A 20905-nucleotide genomic window follows, 5' to 3' on the forward strand; every position below is an offset into this window, starting at 1 on the left:
AGTCCAATCTATAAAGGCGTCCCCGCTTCATTCAGCTAACAATTACACATAATGGCGGGAATAAATGATGATTGTAGCTTTAAGAGGGAATCGCACTTCTTACCCAGCAAAAATAAAGCGAATGTTAATAGGGCGTCGTGTTCTGGACCAAGATAAGAAAGCGGCCGTGTTCATTAATATTGCAGTGCGTAAACAACAAGTGTGCAAAGTATAAGAAAAGCGAAGCTGAAGAAATGTGTTCTCCTCACTGGAGACGTACGCACAAATCAAGCCTGCAAACATCAAAATACATTTTTTTACCCCAACAGAGACTTTATTAGACAGATGCGTTGTGTTTATCTGACACGGTTACTCGGTGAAGGCTGTGTAAAAAAAAAAAAAATACACGTGCAAAGCTAAAGATTTACCCCGCGTCTGCGTGATCTGAGAGAATGCGAGCATTTTGAGCGCGGGGGAATACAGAAATAGTGATTGAACGTTGAGGGGAGGCGGAGGGGATGGAGGGAGGAATTTTTTTAATTAGCCACACAGAGCATAGCCTCCTTTTGGCTTCACCATGTTTATTTTTCTCACCGTCTGCATATGCACATGCCTCTCCTGTGTCGTTTTGGCTCTCTCTCCCCCCCCCCCCCCCTTTACTCTCTCTCTTTCTCTCTCTTCCCCTCTCGCTCGGTGTCTCTCTCTATTCCTTCCCCCTGCCTTATTGAAAGAGAGTGACACCGTTAATTAGCTAGTTGTGTGCTGGGGAGAGGGAAAGAGGGGAGACTCAGGAGGTTTCGCTAGCTGTCAAGAAAACAGCCCCTACGCAATCTGGGCGAACAGATGTAAGGCTGAATGTAACAAAATTCAGGTCTGGGAAATAACGCCGAGAGTGCGGGGAGGAAAAATAATATCTGCTTCTTCCCTCTCTCTTTTTTTTTTTTTATGTTTTTATCTGCCGTCTCGCTTGATTTTTGTTTGTATTTTCGGCTTGTTATGGAGCAGATTTTCTCCCATGTGCACGCTCACCTTTCTCTCCTCGCCCTCCCCTCTTTTCCGCTCTGCGACGCGGGAACAGCTCGTGCTGTAAATTAAAAATAGCGCCGCCGCTGTCTTTTCAGCCGCGGATATGAGTTGCAGGCGAAGAAGACAGGAGTGTTTGACAAAGTGATACGCACACTCCTCCTCTTGCAGTTGTGCTAAATGTACCCCTATAAACTGGGCTGGATGGTGTACTGTACAGGCATCCAACAGAAAAACACGTGTGCAAACATCCGATTGAATGCCCCAGCAATGGGAACAAAGGAAAGGCAGAAAGAAGGAAAACATCCAGAGTGAAGAAATATTTTATGCAATTGGACATAATATATGAAAGTGGTCCAAAATGTCTTTAAAATATAATATGCGCCCTGTGCACATGCTCATTAAGGGCATATATAGAGGAGTTAATGAATTTCTCCCCCATGCAGCATACTGTGTGTTTTGACAATGTGTGTATTTGCTTTGTTAATTTAGGATGTGTGTCTTTGTGTTCCTGTGGCTCTTCTCGCTGCGGCTTGCCCCCATATGCTTCCCATTACGAAACCCCAAAACATTCACTCCAGGCCAGGATATAGCTTAGCTTCCAATAAGTAATATTATCGCTTAATGCCTTCCACATGGATTCATATGTTTTTTCTCCGTTTTTTCCCTCTCCTCCAGAATTCCACGCTAACCATCGAAGAATTCCACTCCAAGCTCCAAGAAGCCACCAACTTCCCCCTGCGACCTTTCGTCATACCCTTTCTGAAGGTAGGCATTTAAATATACGTTTGCTGCGAGAGCGTTTTTTTTTTTTTTCACTCGCCCGCCCGATCGGCCGAGTCTGGAAAGCATTTAGTCAGCCCGGATCCAGATGTGCATCCTTATGTTCGGGGTTTTTCTCCCTATTTTTGGAGTCTCTCTCCTCCTCACGTCTTAGCCTCTCTTTCTCACATCCATCCCTGACCTGTCTCTCTCTCTCCTCCCTCTCGCTCTCAATTGCGACGGCAACAAGAATCTGTTGCTCTCATTCTGTCTCTCGTGTCATCTCGCCCTTCCCATTTGCTCGCTCTGTCTGTTTCTCTCCCCTCCAAGTTAAACAGTGCATAAGTTGTTCGCTCTTTTAGGTTCGCCCTGTGGAACCCAAAGCCGGCGACGGATTGTCATTTTTCTGTACGATATTTGAAGTGGAAACAGGGGCACAGAAACTTAAAGCGACATATCGCCCCAAAATAGGCTGCAGAGATGTCTGCCTGGTTTCCTCGATGGCAGCAACAACAACAAAAAAATACATTTGAAAAACTAAGCAGCAAAATCCTTTCCAGAAATCATCCGGAGGCTACCTAACGCCACCTAATGAATATGAACACTTTATGTTGGTGTTGGTCTGTTCGGCAGGAACAGAATAGGTCTGTGAATTGTCTCGACTGACCTGTTTGTGATTTCTGAAAAGAGACATTGCTGTTGAGTCTGAACTGCCTAAAACTGGGGAACTCGCACTAAAAAAAATCTAGATGGACAGATAGCACCGCAGGTATGAGGAAAAACATAAGGGTTTTTGATTTTTTGGGGGGTGAACTGTCCCTTTATTGCGTATTTGACCAGTGTACAATTAGCAAGATTTTGGCCCCACTGACAACATCCTCTTCCACGTGCTCCTCTCCAGCTTCCTCCACCTCTCTCTCAGTATTCATCCCACTCAGCCACGTTTTTGGCCAGTACTTCCCACAGAAAGTGCCACTGTGCCCTTTTCTCCAGCCCGTTTGTCACCTTGTTTCCCCTCAGGTCTCAGGTAAAAATGAAGCGGGATGGTGGTTTTGCCGCCTGTATCTGCAAGCGAAAACAGGGGCCCATTTGTGTGCATTAGCGCTGTTTGCGTCAGACGGGCGCATATTCTGAACACAGCGCGCACAATTTGAGGAGCTGAAGCTGGTCCGGGATTTGTTTCCGAAGATGACAAACGGGACTGGGGTGTATATTGAGGGATGCAATGTAGCGCGGCAGCAGTTCAGATCATGTTATCGCGTGTAGCTGAGATCGATATCAGTGTGGTGCGGAAGAGATGGAGAGCGGGGAGGACGGGCGTAGCGCTTACCACAGGGCTCATTTGTTTCCATTACACGCCTCCGAAAAGGCTCCGTTTTGTTTTCTCGCTTTCTTTTCCCTCCATCCCCCCATCAATCCTTCTCTCGCTCTCTGTCTCCCTCCTCCTCTTCATCTCCTCCTCCCTGTCTCTCATCTCTCCCGGCTCTATCTGCGTGTCAGTGACAGGCGCGAGGCAAATGTTACTTACGAAAACAAAGACAGCCACTCCTCCCCGAGCACAACATCATCTCACTTTGCTCTTACTGTCTGTGGGCGCGTGCGCACATGCAGATGCGTGCATGTGTGGGCTGACATTCACAAGCCTTTATTATCCACCGAGGTGCAGCGTGGATGTGGGCAGCAGAAATGGCTCCCACCAGAACCCCTGGCGGTTAATGGCACAAAGCGAGGGACTTTGCGCGTCTTCCCCCCCTGTCTCCTTCCTCACGCCACGCTCTTATTTTGAAGTTTCCCCTCACCCTTCTTTTGTCTTCCTCGACTCACCTTCTCATTTGTTCTCCCTCCATATCTTCATCCCCTTTCCTGTCTCTGTTTTACTGTTCCCCATCTATCCATCCTCCAATTCCCTCCTTCCCCTCTCCTCTCCTCGCCAGATGGTTAGTGTATCACTGGGATGGCTGCGGAATCAAAGATGCAACTCCTTTTCTTTTTTTTTCTCCCTCCTCCATCGCTCCTTCTCTGCCTCTCTCTCTCTCTCTCTCTCTCTCTCTCTCTCTCCAGTCTAATTTTAGTGTCTTCCCACTGCGGGGCCTTTAATGCCAGCTACCATATGGTAGCGGAGAGCAGTTGGAGGTGTAGGGGAGCTTTTATAGGTGCGTCTAAGCACAGCTGCAACAATGCACGTCAGGCCTCAGAGTTTTTCATTACGCTAATGTTAGACCGAGCCGAGCCCTCATCTTCCACCCCGGCCCACTCAACTCCTTTCCCCTTCTCTTAATACCAAACCACAAATTGGTTGGGAGTCTTTTACTGGAAGGAGGCAATCATAAACCACACAGCGCCAGTGACGTGATGTGTTGGCGGGACGCCTGCCACACAAGACAACAGGCTTCCAGAGTAACAATGTTTCTCTGTTTTTTTTCGAGCTAAAGTTGGGCTTTTTTTTTTTTTTTTTTATCCAGGTTTGCTCTCATCTGAGCTGTCAAGTGTTTTGCTTTTTATTCTTGCGTTGTGCTGAAATGAGAGGAGCGCCATGAGACGAGGGAATAAACACATTTAGCTTAAGAGAAAGACAGGAAAAGAGAGAGAGAGAGAAAATAATTGAAATAGGACAATATAGAGTCACCTAGATTTCCCCCCCCCCAACAGCAAATGACAGAAACAGAAAAGTTAACGAAGTGCAGCACATCCTAAATGTGGCATATTCTGAATTGTGTTTTTTGGCACCGTTTGACAAAAGCGACAGATCCAGTACTTTCACGATAAATCATCCCGGGGCGGATTTTTAGCTGCGGCTGCTGAACACTACTTGAGATTTTTATTTTTTTGTTATGCAAGTGCAGATGTTGGTTACCATAAGTGCACGGAAGCAAAGCGCCGCACTTTATCAAATGAAAGATGAGCCCGGTCTGGTCAGCGCTCCGCATTTCTTGACTCAGTCTTTTTTTTTTTTTTTCTTAATGCATCCCACATCTCGCTAGCAATTAGGATGACCTCTAATTAATGAAAGATGAGTTCGGCGGGGTCAAAGCAATCTATTTCATGCTCTCTTTTTTTTTTTTTCAGAGGGTAATTACGATCATAAACTATTAACGGACCATTAACTCGGGCAGGTAAAGCGAAGGCCAGCGCTTGGCATTTCTTTTTAACCACAGCCAATTACTGGAGAGGGATTTTTTTTTTCTTTATTATTATAAAACATACTGTAAATACCGCAAAAAAAAAGAAAATATCTGTGTTGTGTTTTGCGATTCTTATTCCTGTAAGCATTCGTCAAGGACGCGGCGGGATGGTTAAAGCATCTACGTCAGCGGGATAAAGAGAGGCTGAGAAAAAGCTCAGAGATTTTAAAAAAATTGAAAAAAAGAAGATGATAGGGAAAGAAAAACAAAAAAAAACAAGAGACTTAGAGATAGATTATCTTCTTGAGGACAAAACAAAGCTTAACAGATCTAAAACGTACAAAGATGGCCCCTCCAAAGGCTCCTGTGATGTGCCTCGCCAAAACAGCCCGGGCTCTCGTACCGAAAAACCTGCCTGACGCAACGCTTTCATCTTCTTGCTTCAAAACGCACCCCATCAGATGTCTTTGAAGCCGACGCGTGCATACCTGCGTGACCCTGTAACGCCACACAAGAAAGCAGACCCCCTTGTTATGTCAAAGAGATTGAAAATAGCCGCCGTTTCTTTATATAAAATGGACATGGAGACATTTTTTGGGGGGGTGTTAATGCGGTCTGGGTCACGGGGAAGCGCTGGCGGTTCGGTGGTAATGAGCGAACAGGGGTTGGAAGACGTGGAAGAAATGGATTTTGTTACCTCAAATTGGTTGTTTTGGAAGGATAAGATTGAAGTAAAAAGCTCTTGTTCTAACAATACTTATACATATATTTTTCAGGTTTGAATGTGAGATAAAACACAGTTCCTTTTGTTGTTTTTCCTCTGAAAGCAAGCCGGGCGTCTAATACGCGGCGTAGAGCTTTAAGTTTTGTCTCCGATCAAAGAGACGCATCAGTCTGGTTGAAGGTTTTTTTTTGGGTGGAGTATGAATCATCAGCAGCGCACTGCATTTTGCACAAGGCCGCGAGCAGAACTTGTGTATTCTGACTGCATATTTTGCCTTTTAAGCGCTCGGGTTGACTTTGAATACCGAGACATATGATGCTCCTTTTCAGATTCATCATTTTATTTTGTACTTTTTTTTACTGTAATGCTAAAAAGAACTCACACTGTCCAGAGCATAGTGTCCGAAATGCTCTGTTTTTATCTCCTGTCTCTTTAAGGCCCCTCTTCTATTCATTCATATTTCTTGCCAGTGTCTACAACATACTGAACAGTCATTCACTCTCCCCTGGCTGTTTCCTCTTGCAGGCTAACCTGCCGCTCCTTCAGAGAGAGCTGCTGCACTGTGCCAGGCTGGCCAAGCAGAACCCCGCTCAGTACCTGGCCCAGCACGAGCAGCTGCTCCTGGACACCAGCACCACCTCCCCGGTGGACTCCTCCGAGCTCCTGCTGGACGTCAATGAGAACGGCAAGAGAAGGACGCCAGACAGGTGGGCGAATCAGAAAGTCAGAGCGCTATTTTGCCAGCACGGGCATGATAATGCACCAGCCCCAAACACCGAAGCGGCTCCTCTTTTATTTGATCTCATGCATAAGTCCCTTTGAGTCTGCCCGCATGGCCCGTGAACCCAAATGTTACTCCGCAGACGCGCGCTGAGCCAATGCGAGGCAATAGTGTGATGTGTTAATGTATGTATGGGAAGTGTCTGTCAGTGCGCCACCGGGCCTCATGACGTGCTCCGTTGGACATCTCAGCTCCCGGCTCCTGCTCTTAATGGGCCAGAACTGAGGAGAGGAAGAGACGGGAGAAGTAGACCCACATACACACACACACACACACACACACACACACACACACACACACACATACACACAGACAGGAACACACAACTTGATAGAAAAAAAAAAAAACAAGGGAGACAGCTGTGCCTTTGTGGGGAGTGTGAACGTGTCAATGAATGTGTATGAATACACCGTGTATGTTTTTGAAATCTACGCATGCTCGAGCGGATGTCTAAATACACAGTGTGTGTGTCTCTTTCTGCATCGGTTCAACCCCCGCCGCATACTGTACCCCTCAGCCAAATCATTACATCCATTTGTTGTCACGGACTTTGGTAATGGCTCAATGTTCCCCGCTCTAACAGACGAGCGTCGAGACGTGACGTCCAGGAACACACAAGCGCTGCAAAAAACCTATAGTCCTCTCTCCAAACAGTCTCCCCCTCACACCAGGAAACAAGCACAAGAAATCCATCCAGACCAACGGCGAAAGATGATTTAATGTGGAAGAGCTGCGATACGACCAAAAGATAACGTCACAGTCTACATGGAGATTTAAACTCATTATTTCTACAAAGGGATTTTACTAATCAGAGTAATAAATTCAGTTACAGATGCATACAAATTAAGCATTTTACAGTTCTTCGACATAAGTTTTGTAGGCATTTGTGTTTGCGCTCCAAGCACAATGTGTGCATGGTCTTTTGAAAATTTCAATACAGGTTGGGGAGAGGAAAATGTACTTTTTTTATATTTGCTGAGGGACAAAAAATGCCAAACGCGATATTAATAATTCTCACCTCTCTTTTCCCCCAACAGTCGGATCGGCAGACTTTTTCTGTAATACCTGCATATTTGCAGGCCGTCTGGTGCACGGGGGAGTGAGCTTAGGGGAAGAGGTGTGCGTGTAAATGTGTGAGGGAGAGAATATGTGGAAAAGTAAGTAGGCATCTGTATTCAGTGGGAAAAAAAAACTGTGTGACTGTTTGCGTGTGTGTGTGTCTATTCAGTGTGAAAAGCGCGAGTATGTATGTGCACCTCTGTACATGTCGGGGTGTGGATGTGTGTGTGTGTGTGTGTGTGTGTGTGTGTGTGTGTGCGCCTGCCTAGGGAGATGGGGCTGATAACACATACAGATGAGGCTCCAGCACCAATATGGCTGGCTAAGCACCTCTGTTTTTTTTTTTTTTGCTTACCTCCGCTCTGTATTCCCTATTATTGGAGGCCCTTGCATCGGAATATTGGAATTTGAATGGGAATCCTTAATTACAGACAACAATGCATCATCAATGTATCCTGATTAATACTACAGACTGCAGAAACCAGGACTAGGAATATATGAATATGAGAATGATAATGTAATGTTATGTATATAGCACACATTCTCCAACAAAAGAATATATTTGAATAATAGCTGGGAGTGCAAAATTACAAGTACCTGTGCTCTAATGGCTTGCACGACAAATTAAGTATAATTCAGCAGATTTTCACACCATGAATTCCATCAATGGCATACAACACATCTAAACAAGACTCAACTCAACTTTAAAGCTGCTGTAGACATCATTTTCTTACTAAAATAAGTGCTGTATTCCATCAGTAATCACTCTTACAGAGTGTTTGGTCAGTAACCCATGTCCTCGCCCTGCACGCGACGTAAAAGAGAGAATACGTTTTCTGGTAAACCCCGCCAAATGTATCCAATCAGAACATAGAGCTGCATAAAGAGGGGGTCCTGTCTACTCAAGTGAGATGCAAAAAACAGAATCCTCCTGTTTTTGTACCGACACCAGTAATGCTGTAACTGGGTAAGCTATGAATTGCAGTAGTATAAGTAGTCCCAGTGATTACTTATACTACCAAACACGCCAAGTGAAGATAAGCGCTTGAAGAAGGAGGCAAAAAGAAAACAATAGGTGCAAGTATGGTGACATAGAACGGAGGGAGCTGATCGCTCTGAGTTTCTCTTTTACCATCTGCTAACTCTTATTGATGGCCTCTGATTTGTTCTCCTGTTGTCAATGAAACGCTTGTTGCAGGTGTTTCACAGTTGAAGTCTTCCAGGCAGGGGCAACCTGAAGAACTCGAAGGTTTAAAACAGGAGAACCGTTGAACGAAGGGGAACAGATGGGAGAACTGGGAGGATTTTTTACCAAAATATAACCAAATATACTTGTTAAACAGGCAAATTTGGAAATAGTAAATTTTTCTAAGCTAACATCTGCTACTGTTGCTCTCTGTTAGCTGAGTGGAGAGTTGCACTGAGGCGAGGCACTCGAGAACGTGCGTGAAGCCGGTCCTGTGGAAAATTCGACCCGAGTCCTTCACAAAGAGATCCACAGTCCAGCAGCATTAAACAATTAATTGCAGGCCCTTCACAATAAAAGTCTTGCAGGAAAGAGAAAGCTGAAAAGCTAAAAAGGCTTTATTGTGAAATAGGGAAACTGTTGAATTTGTATAACAACAAAGGAGAATAAAATAAAAGCCCTTTCTCTAAACTGCCAGTTTCAAATGAAGGCAATTTGCACACGTATGTTGTGATGTGTGTTATGAGATGCTTTTTTTGATCCTCTCTGAAATCTGAAATCTTGCAATTGGCACATAAATTTGCGCCGCACATATGTACAGTAGCTGTATAATGTGCGCACACATCGGTGCATTGTATAGGTGACTGTGAACGTGTGTGTGTGTGTGTGTGTGTGTGTGTGTGTGTGTGTGTGTGCGCGCGCTCCGTTGCCTGTAGATACAAACATTGTTGCAGCAGGAAGGCTGGGGAGATAAGAGTGGTTGGAGGGGGGGGGAGTGTGGTGGATGGATGAGTCGAGGGAGGCAGCCAGAGACGGACGGATGGAGGGAAAGAGCATATGGAGAGCTGTGGATGAGCATTAGGAGCCCATAAAAACAGCTCATTAAGAAGTTCAATCTGTTCATCGGAGAGAGAGAGAGAGAGAGAGAGAGAGAGAGAGAGAGGAGATGGGGAGGAAGAGGAGAGAGGAAGAGGAAAGTGGAGGATTGCAGATGGGGGGGTGGGGTGGGGTTGTTGGCAAGATTTAACTGTGAACTGACAAAGCTGAGAACACACACACACACACACACACACACACAGACACACATGTGCAAGCGAGCGCGCACACGCAATCACACCTGGGCGCATTAATCTTCGGAAGCAGGCGAACAAAAATCCACCTGATCCCCTGGACGCTACTTGAGAGAGTATGTACAGTGTGTGTGTGTGTGTGTGTGTGTGTGTGTGTGTGTGTGTGTGTGTGTGTGTGCATGTGTGTGAGTGTGTGTGGAGGTTTTCAGTAAATTCCGGGATGATTCCACGAAAAACAGCCTTTCATTGCAGTTCTTAAGTCTGTTAGCAGGTCAACTCCAGCCTTTACTGCAGCACAGAGAGGAGGAGCAGTTATCCTCACGACATGTTTTGAGTTTGTAACAACTGTAAAAACACATTTTGAATCAGACGTTCTTACAACGATGGTGTGATATCACCATCACACTGATTTGCGCCTGTGTTCTCTCCCTCTCTCTTACTTTCATTTTTCCACTGATCCACTGCGCCTCAAGAGATCTTTTGTCATATGCCAGGCTTTCACTGCGACAAGAATGTGTTGAAGTCTGGTAACAACGGCCAACATCACAGCCGCATTTGGTCTCGCATTCAGCCTTATTTTACTTGGAACTAGTTAAGAGTGAACAAATGTAATTGTCTGACGAACGAGGCAAACTCAGAGTGCATCTCTTTCTCCCTCTCTCCACCCAGAACCAAAGAGAACGGCTTCGAGCGAGACGGCACCCTGCATCCCGACGTGCACCCGAGCAAGCGGCCCTGCACCATAAGCCCCGCCCAGCGCTTCAGCCCCTCCAATGGGCTCTCCTACCAACCCAACGGCCTGCCCCACCCGGGCCCGATCCCCCCGCAGCACTACAGGCTGGACGACATGGCCATCGCCCATCACTACCGTGACACCTACAGACACCCCGCCTCCAATCATCGGGAGATCCGGGAGAGAGCCAGACCTATCGGTGAGGACGTGGCGGAGGATGGAGGGTGTATTTAAGTGTGTGTGCATGCATCGGCAATACTTCCTCAAGGTTTTTTTTTTTTTTTTTCCTTTTACAAAAGAGTAAATGTTCTTAATTGGAGATGGACAAACACCATTCAAATAAGTTCTGATATTTAAAAATTCTACTTTTAGGTTTATTGGCAGTTGACAAACAACTGGTTTTCATTTTGGGTTTAAGTAAGGACCCAGGAAGAGCGCCAGGCTTTGAAACCAACTTTTGTAGTGACCAAACCATAATCACAACGTCTGGCGATGGTTTAAAACGGCGGATACTTGTTTTTTTAGCCCCACCACCGCCGGCCATTGGGTCCAGTGAAATTTGTAAAGTCGACAAGGGTCACGAGATTAAATCAATTAATCCCTATTGAAGTTAGCCGGGTGATAAACCGAAAGTTAGCCGGCTTGGTCGGTGCAACACAGTAATTTTATATACAGGAAGTTGAGTTTTTTTGGCTTCATGCGCCACTGAACAGCTTTCATTGGAATGAACAGGGCACCATCCCCAGTGCTGGATCCAGATTTTAAGTGTTATATCGATTGTTTCAAGACCTTTACTTTGTCTACTATATGGCCATCTTCTGATGAGACCATGCTCGGTGGTTAGCCTAGTTTTTTGCGCCAAACCCGTAGATGGAATTGAAATACAGCTAGTGTGTCCATACATTAGGATTGTGAGACACAACCCAAAAGTCCCAAAGCACAGTACAGAGAGAAACCTTAGGAGGATTTTATATACAAAGGTAACAGTTTCAAGAGTTACATCATTTTTACATCATTTCTAAGGCCTCTCAGTTCTTTATGTACCACGGAGATCCATCGTCTGAATAATAATGATACTCTGTCAGTGTCCACTTCAGCCTGGTGGAGGCTTGTTGGTACAGCAGACTGACAAACAGCCTCTCAGACCGCGAGGCCATCCAGCCGAGGCCACCACAACCTGACGGCCGGCTGAAGGAACGCGCTGGGGCGCGTATGAGCGTACAACAGAAGCACACTTAGACACGGCGTTCTTCATTTTAGAGAAATCTTCCGGCGCAGACCGAGCTTTGATGAAGCTGTAATGACGACTTCGGCTCAGTTCTAAAAATAGGGGAGACATTTACCACGTCTCGACCTGTGATGGATGTTTATTGGACTGGAAGCTCAGTCATTTGAGTCCAGCCCTCGGGGTGGGGAGAGAGATACGGAGACAGCGAAGAAAAGAGGGAAAGGAATGGACAGAGGGAGAGTTTCAGCCAGGGACCAAATAAAAGAGAGATCAAAGCGAATGTAAGGGAGTGATGGAGTGTCGTTACATTGATCCCCTCCGTCATACTAACCTTCCCTTTATTTATCTCTCTGCCTTTCTGTCCATCCGTTTTCCTTTCTTACAGGCATGCATACAGGGACCAGGCAGGAGGAGGTGATCGACCACAGGCTGACAGACAGAGAGTGGGCTGAGGAGTGGAAGCACCTTGACCATGTAAGAAAAGTAATAACATTTTTTTATTACTATACTTTACAGTTCTGTCTCTCTGTAAGTAACAGGGATTAGCTTTCTACCTTATTTCAGTCCTATTATATTATTATATATAGGCTATTAGACTTTGTTACTTTTATTTATCATGCGTGGGTTAACTGCTAGACCACAAAATAAGAGTTCTGTGTTTTGTGCGCGATTTGAATAAAGATTTCAAGACTAATAGTGAGGCTTTTTTTTTTTTGTTACACATGTGTGTATATTTGATTGTAAATATGATTGCTGGCAATGTAACAAACTGATAAATTGCTGTTTGTATGTTCACTTACAGCTCCTTAAAATCTTTCTGCATATTCAAACCTGGTATACTACAGTACATCTAGTGTCGTACAGTGAAAGATTAATCAACTAGTCACGTAATGGGAGCACAAATGTAGTATTGACTGAAGTAATTAAGTGAGCATCAACCGGGGAGGTCTGACCTGATAGCCCTGGTCGATATTTCAGGGGTGAAAATGTTCCGCCGCGTGTTTCACTCCCAAACCTCACGACAACGACAACAAACTAAAAACAACATGACAGACATCGCCTTTATTTTGGAAACCCCCACCCCTCCCTCACTTCACCGCTGCTGAATTGAAATCAATCCCTCAGTGTCAATGTGTAAACTCAGCGCCTTTGCACGCTCCCTCTCACCCCCAGCTGCTCAACTGTATCATGGACATGGTGGAGAAGACAAGGCGCTCGCTGACTGTACTGCGGCGGTGCCAGGAGGCCGACCGTGAGGAGCTCAACTACTGGATCCGGCGGTACAGCGACGCGGAGGAGCTGAAGAAGGGAGCCGCTAGTGGGCAGTCGAGGCAGCAGAGCCCGGCTGCACAGGAGAACGCGCCATCAGGTAGGGGGGGGGATCACGCATACTGTTCATGTATTAGAGGTATTAAAGGATAACAGTGGCGGAGCAATTAGTATATGTGCGTTTACAAGGCTGCTGAAGGCCGTGTTCCAGTGAGTTTACTGGATTGCATCAGTGTTTCCATTTCAAGGCCTCTTAGTTTTGTTTTTACTGTAAGACTGTCTCCAATAACATTAGTCTTTCTTTGCCCTCATGTATTATCATAAATGTGTAAAATATTAAATCCATCACTTATCTTGATCCCCTTCCCAACATATTTCTTGAAACATAGCAGACGTAATGACTTCCTGGAAATATTTCCCTCTTCCGAATCTGTAGTTTTCAAGCTACTGTCAAAGAAGCCCAAATCCCAGCGTGATTAAATATTACATTTTACATTTACGGCAGGAACAGTTTTGGGGTTCAGTATCTTGCACAAGGATACCTCGACATGCAGATGAGGGTAGTTTATTTTCCCCAGAACTTTAAAGCCCAGTAAGGCTCACAGTGAATACTTGAATAGTTCCTCAGGGTTCAATTCTAGGCCCTCTGCTGTTTCATCCATGCTTGCCACCAGCCTATACGTCATACGTTATACCTGAGCCAGTTTACATCTCGTACTTAGTGAAGAGTAAATCGATGCAGCATATCACCAGAGTAACTGCTAACCGCCGCTTGTTGTATTCTTCATATACATCCGTGGCTGAAGCTGTTGTTAGTTTCACTCAAAGAAAGCAGGTTTCAGGGCTGGGGCTAGATGGTTAGCATGGTAACTTCAGTAGATATATCTTTAACTTGACTTCAAAACACATTTTTGAATGTTTTAAACTAAAATTCTCACGTGTTGCCCCTTTAAACCCCTTGGCGGAAAAAAAATAAAGTACGAAACAGTTTCCAACAAAATGCTGGTTTGATCACGAGCAAAACATTGGCTGTTTTCTGATTGCCGGGGCCGTTTGTTTGTGCCTCCCCAGAAATTCACAGGGAGCTGCTGCACCGGCCTGTGTCTGGCTACGTCCCCGAAGAAATCTGGAAGAAAGCTGGTGAGCCTACTCTCATCACACAGACGCACATACTGCCTCTCGCTTTCTCTTTATCGCGCTGCAGGTTTTTTGAAGACACTTTGCTCTGCAGGAATCAAGGCCAGATGAGTCAGGGCTGGAAGTGGATGAGAGGCGCCCCTTTAAACCCCATTCTTCCCTCTCGTCCCGATGTAGGCTGCCGTCTGCAACTTCCCATCCAGATAGACTTGAATTACTGTGTCAAACTGCGCTTAGAAAATCATTTATACTTGATACAGTAGGAAGTTAAAATAATAAGTGTCTCGCCACCGCACACTCGACGCGCTCCAAATATGATGTCAGGTCGTAAAACAATTTTACTGCTCCAGTCAAATAAGGGACATAAGTAGCTTTTGCAGCTGGTCCAGTGGTTCTGCTGTTAAAAAGTACAGTAGCAAGTCTTGGTATCTTTTTTGCTCTCGGCGCTTTGGTAATCCCCTCAGCGACGGACACCGCAGCTATTCTGTTTAACGAAAGCGTCGTAAAAATCTTGAGGGACGTTTGCGGAGCCAGTTAAGATCAAGCATTGAAACAAACTCGCGGCTTTAACGGCTTTCATTAGTTGCCGTTACATTTTTTAAGAGTACACAAACAGCATTCTTTCAAGTCATGAGCACAGCTGCAATCACCATCACCGCTGTCCCGAGAAGACTGAAAGAATTTTCCGCCGAGGGGTTCAGCGCTCGAGGAATCCATTTTGTGTTCCCCGTCAGTGATACAGTGTATCTGCTTTTTAAGCCCCTCGGAGAAAAGAAATTGTCCCCTTGCTTGACCAAGCATGATGTGTGAGATACTCAGAACAAGTAATATGCATTTAAATTGAATTGAGTATCACCAACGGGACTCGGGCCTGCTCTGCGGTACTCTCCTCCCCTCACCAGCTTTGATCGATCTTCCATCTAAAGCATTTGGTGTGTAATCGCAATTCCATGCACAAGGCGTATATATCACATGGCACCGGGGCTATTTCCATGACTTCAGGCAGCACGGTGGGTTAAAGGCAAAAACCGCCCTGGTTTTAAAAAATGTCGCTCAATCGGGGTGGGGAGAAAATGTCTCTGTCTTTATACAAGCACAGAGACTGTCTGATATTGAAAACAGATTTCACATTTGTAGCACAAGTGTATAAAGGAAGTGTAGTAAAGTAAAGCATAAAGCTGTATCTATCTTTTGTCTGTAGGATAAACGGTGCCAACGATTTTACTCTCTCCGCATTCCTCTCAGTATTCCTGGCAGCCGCGCGCGGTCGTATATATTCCGGCTGAGGAGCGGCTGATCTGAATGTGACCCAGGGAGGATTGCAAAATAGGATTTTTAACACAATGGAGTGCAGCGGTGAATACATGGGTTTGAAATGGGCAAAATGTTTACAGTTGGTGATAAATATTCAAGCACCTTGCACGGTGTCCTAACGGTTTCCCACTTCCCCTCACCACATGGGCCTCTGGGATCACAATGGAAATGCATAATTTAAATATAAATTGCCTGATTTGCATACACAATTAGTCAAGTTTCAGGCTTGACGGGAGCAAACAAAAAAAAAAAAGCCCTCCTTTTGCTTTGACGTTTAGTCGGAATTCCACCGCTTAACACCCGCGCGGCGAGGTTATTCACTCCACAAAACAAGTACAAAATAACACGTTGCTCCAGCTAAAGCAGGTTTTCTGAGTGATTACCCGGGATTACTTGGCTCACGCTGCTGTCTCGAGGATATTTTTCGCATAAAAAAAAAAAGAAAAGATGTGTTTGGTTCGCCGGCCTTCAGATGAGATCATTTCTTCTCTTCAATTGAAAACATCTCACATTGATGCATTAGAGGAGCCGCTGTAACTGATTAAAGGCGCCCGCAGTCCCGCAAGAATGTGGTAATTAGGAAAAGGATATGCAAAAGAAATATTGGTGAATATTGCTTCTGTAATGCCTTAATAATCAAATGAGAGCAACCAATGCGTTGTGAGGTAATGTGCCTCACTTCTCTTATATTCATCACATTTAAACATCACTTCTGTGTATGCAGCCGATGTCGGAATAACAAAAGCTAATAACGGTAAAAGCTGAGTGAATTTAGTCTGCCAAGGGAGTTGATTCTCATCATCTGCAGAGCAGCCAAAAAAAAATTACTTCTCGTAAGATTTTGTCCTGACATGCAGTATGTGAATGAGAGAAATCAGTTGGATGGTAACAGTTTCTGTCTGCAGATGTGAAGATGCAGATTTTGCTGATGAAACAGCCATTGGGAAAAAAACAAAAACAATTTAGTTCTCAAAACAATTACTCCCCTGATATGAACAACGTATATATCTGCAACCACAAGGTCTATTATGAAAAATAAAGATCCCACTGGGTTGGAACATTAATATAAATATGATACTAAATTCCCACCTTACAAAATGTCGCAGTTGTGGAATTAAAAAAATCCTCTTGGAACGATGCAGTTGCAGCCTAAAACCTCTAGGAAACCTCAGCACAGCATCTGGACGTCCCTTCTGTCAGGGCTGATGGCTCATAAAGTGTAGCAGAGAAAACAAAAATGTTTTTGAGGCTAAGACTCGTGTCTCAGCCAATAAATCTTTTTTCACATTTTACCATAGGCGTCCGACTGTTTTTGTTGCTTTTGCTTGGTGTTGGAATTGTGTTGTGTTCAAGTGAAAATGGTTATGATGCGCTTTTAGCTGAGCCTCTGCTGCATGTCCACGTTGCTACATGATTAGCATGCCCTTTTACAGTGTGTTGTGTAATATGGCCCCATGTACAGGGGGCCGCTAGCTAGGAGTCCATGTAAATACAAAAGGGAATCACCGCTACACATAAAAGATAATGATTTTTTTCTCTACGCTTCCCTTTTTGTGCAAGATGTTTATATTCAGAAATGATGCCTGTTTGTCTGTGCGGTATGCTCTGTCAATAAACTTTCAACAACACGATGATATAACACACATTGTATTGCAGGTGCGGGAGGCTTGACTTCCTCTGTCTCCACACTCTTTCCAGAGGAGGCCGTGAATGAGGTGAAGCGACAGGCCATGTCGGAGCTGCAGAAGGCCGTGTCGGAGGCCGAGCGCAAGGCTCACGAGATGATCAGCAGCGAGCGGGCCAAGATGGAGCGCACGGTGGCCGAGGCTAAGCGGCAGGCGGCCGAGGACGCTCTCTCCATTATCAACCAGCAGGAGGACTCCAGCGAGGTATGCACAGACGATTCAGGAACTTCAAGAGCGGTGCCCTAAATCTGTCAAGATCACGGGGGAAAAAAAAGATATCACCACCCTCTTGTTTGATAGTCTTCCTTTGTTGTCACTCTGTCGAAGCTTTTGTTGCCAGCTGTTCTAGTGACTCCCAAACGGCTCAGATGATAAGATCTATTGCATTTTATTAGTGTATTATTAAGAGCAAAGCATCGCACGTAATCTTAAAGATATCAAGGAGGTTGCTTTCTGCAAATGGGAGTCATCTCATGGTCAGGAGATAGTGGGAAATCAAAGGTCCATCAAGCTTTCCTCCTTCCTCTTTGTTTTCCGCTTCGAAAGGTGCTGCCCCGTTCGGCTCACAGGAAATAAGTGACGGGGGCTTTCATTTGCTAATCACCATTGGAGGCCCGCGATGTTTAATCAGTTAAGTGTGAGGGAAATATGGCTCACATCTGGCATTAATTGCAGGAGTGATGTTTATGAGAGCGAAGGCGCCCCAGAGGAGAACTTTGAGAAACAGTTTGTAACCTTGTTCTCCTGTTTCCTGTGGATACACAGCCGCCCGGACACGCTCTCCCTGTGGTTTCTGATACAGATAAGAGGCCCTGTGTGTAATCGTAGATGGGCTTTTGATCCGTCTGCGGTTTGTTTTAAGCTCAAGTGTTGTGAAAGCAGACACTAGTTCCGTTAATGTGCAAGACTGGTTCGCTGATATCCGCTGCCAGTCTTCATGTCGTGTTCAACAGTTCTCTGTTTCATGTGGCGTGATGATGTCATAAACACCTCGTGTGTGAGTAGAGCCATAAAATAAAGAAAGCAAGGGGTCCTATTCGTCGTTTTGGTAACACTTTATATATGTGCGCACAACTTCTTCTTATATTAGTAGCACTTTAGTGGCAGTATGCTGCTAATACGCATTGTAATAAGCAGCTAGTCGGCGCTTAACATGTGTATCCAAAGGTCAACAGCCTTGATTGTAAATCCTTCTGCTGTATCATTTTGTGTGAGTTTATTGTTTTTCGCTCTCTGTCCGTCAGAGCTGCTGGAACTGTGGCCGCAAAGCCAGTGAGACGTGCAGCGGCTGCAACACGGCGCGCTACTGCGGCTCCTTCTGCCAGCATAAGGACTGGGAGAAGCACCATCATGTCTGCGGTCAAACCCTCCAGGCCCAGCAGCAGCAGCAGCAAGCCAGCCAGCAGCAGGGAAGCGTCCCCGGGTCAGAGACCCCCGCCCCCATCAGCTCCTCCGCCTGCACCCCGAGCAGCGGAACCGGGAGTCCGGCTGCCACCCCGCCTGCTGCAACCCCTCGCTCCTCCACCCCCAGCACCCCGTCCTCCTCTGCCCTGGATGGCACACCGCGCTAAGAGACTTGAACGGAGGGTGGAGGCAACAAAAAAAGCCTCCGGGGGTTTAACAGCCAGCCCCCCCCAGCCCCCACAAAACAGCATGACTGTCTACATTGCCTTGCAAAGATACTAAGCTCACGTTGGCTGACAGGAAAAGATGGCAATGCTTCTGTCTATCTTGCAGCGTAGTCATAGAAGGAGGAGGCGGAGGTCCATAATCAGGTCATATTGACTTGCCATGACTTTAAAGAAACACAAAGATATTCTTTGTTTTGAATGAATGAATTTAAATATTGACATCCTTTTATCGTTACACTTGCTATTCTTGTTGTCCGTTTGTCGTACGTGCGTGTTTGTTGTTAACGTTGTCGTCATTGTAGCTGATCTTTTTTTCCTCCTGTAAATACCAAGAGACTGAGCAGAGATAGCCGTGAACTCCAGACAAGTATATCTGACCTCCCCCTTTTTATTGAGTGTTTTTATTTTCCATCCTTGAATTTACGCTTCTATCCTTCCTGCACCTGGGACATGAGACTAGTCAACCTCATTCACCAAACAGCATACCAAGGGAACATATCCTAGCTAGCAGAACGACGGACGTCATCAGTACACTCTGTAAAGAATGACATTAGATTTAAATACCCTGAGAGACACACTAACGGATGGATAGATAAACAAGTTTGCTGCCTGGAGAGAGGAGAGATGGACTGAATCTCTGGCCCACAGACCCCCATGAAATGGGCAGATGTGCAGCAGATTGCAAGCGGAGCCAGCTGTTCAACCAATGTTATTTCCCTCTCACTTGTAATAATATCCAGGTCAGTGGGCTGGGAAATACAAATCCGTCTCCCCGAAGGACGTAAAAGGCAGAAATTCTTGGACAAGATGCAAAACTTTGCCCACTGCACATGTGGAGGATGAACTGACCACACATCCATGCTCGTTGGGCTACGGGAGCTCTCAAACAGGAAGATAAAGTCGTCGTCCCGCCAGTGAGACTGTCAAATCACCGCGACAGCGGCACTCAGAGCCGGAAAAAACCTACAGAACTCAGCAGGAAGCTCATTCTGCGCCCCAGACGCTCCCCTCCTGTCTCAACTCTGACAAACATTTTCATCTTTCTTCATGTTCCGATTCTTTTTCTGTAGCTGTCATGGTGTTTAAGACTTCTGTCCTGTGGTGTCACCGATGGTTATTTATTGTATATGTGTTGGACAATTGTGACAATGCATAGTACTCCAACCGGTCACAACTCTTCAGTCCTTCATAACTCTCTCTCTCTCTCTCTCTCTCTCTCTCTCGCTCTCTCTCTCGCTCTCTCTCTCTCGCTCTCTCCCCCCCTCTCTCTCTCTAGCTGGTGCAAAAAGAGATGAAAAAAAAAAAAGAAGTGTTATCTTTTCTCCGAGCTGCTTTTCTATTCTGTGTGTAGGTGGTAGAATCCCTCGTAGTTCTATGAGTTTTGCTCCCCTTCGTCCTCAAGAAAAGACACAAGCTATATCTCAGAGCTGCTACTTGAGTCCGACCCAGATCTTTTCTGAGAACTAGCATGTTGCGCGGAATGCTAATTGTTTTGTACAAGGGACATACATAAATGTATTTGCACTGTCACAGAGGTTATTTCGGCATGCTTCTTTTCAGCATACTTGTGTTGTCAGTATACAGCCATAACCCATCAACCATTTTGTATGTAGTGGTAGCATTACCTGTTTTTACATTCTTTGGGATGGGGGGGGGGGGGGGGGGGGGGGGGGGGCGGGGGAGACAGTTGGAAAAATGTAAAATCACCAAAACCCACTTTTTCTTTTTCTTTCTTTTTTTTTTGTCGTCTCAACATGCTAATGAAAGCGGCCATAACACTTCTTTTTGAATAGTTACAGACAGTGCATGCACATTACTGAACGTTTGTTAAATATTTGTTATTTTTTAGAAAAAAACTTGGGGGGGGGAAAAAAAACGACCAAAAAAAGTACAAAAAAAACCACACAAAAAAAAAATATTCTAACAAACTAACTTTCCAAATGCAGAGGTGTAGACTCCGATTGACAGCTTTAACACTGCAAAGCACCAGGTAACACACAGTATTAACACAAGAGATAAACACAAAAAAAAAAATACAAACAAACACCAAAAACAGCCAAAGACTGACACCAAGGACCAAAACCCTGATTTAAACGATTTTTCAAAAGAGGTTTGTTCACACAGAATATTTGGTTATTTATTTTCTGCGGGTTTCGTTTTCACAAAAAAAAAAAACTTCAGTGGCATAAAAATCCCTTTTTT

General features: G+C 45.3%; 1 protein-coding gene across 8 annotated transcripts in view; it reads left to right on the forward strand.

Moving 5' to 3' along the window:
• The window catches only part of runx1t1 (RUNX1 partner transcriptional co-repressor 1), a 65386-nt gene extending 46439 nt beyond the window's left edge, over nucleotides 1–18947 (forward strand). For 4 of the 8 annotated variants that reach the window (XM_030412021.1, XM_030412022.1, XM_030412024.1 and 1 more), the window contains 8 exons: nucleotides 1681–1770; nucleotides 6136–6317; nucleotides 10376–10638; nucleotides 12053–12150; nucleotides 12841–13036; nucleotides 14008–14076; nucleotides 17044–17276; nucleotides 18317–18947. In XM_030412021.1, coding sequence (XP_030267881.1) covers nucleotides 1681–1770; nucleotides 6136–6317; nucleotides 10376–10638; nucleotides 12053–12150; nucleotides 12841–13036; nucleotides 14008–14076; nucleotides 17044–17276; nucleotides 18317–18643 — 1458 coding nt within the window. In that variant the 3' untranslated portion in view covers nucleotides 18644–18947. The remainder of the gene's footprint in view (nucleotides 1–1680; nucleotides 1771–6135; nucleotides 6318–10375; nucleotides 10639–12052; nucleotides 12151–12840; nucleotides 13037–14007; nucleotides 14077–17043; nucleotides 17277–18316) is intronic. The other 4 variants (XM_030412017.1, XM_030412016.1, XM_030412018.1 and 1 more) reach the window with 4 other exon arrangements.
• Nucleotides 18948–20905: the final 1958 nt, after the last annotated feature.

This window comes from Sparus aurata, chromosome 3, assembly GCF_900880675.1.
Source record: "Sparus aurata chromosome 3, fSpaAur1.1, whole genome shotgun sequence".
Taxonomy (NCBI): Eukaryota; Metazoa; Chordata; class Actinopteri; order Spariformes; family Sparidae; genus Sparus; species Sparus aurata.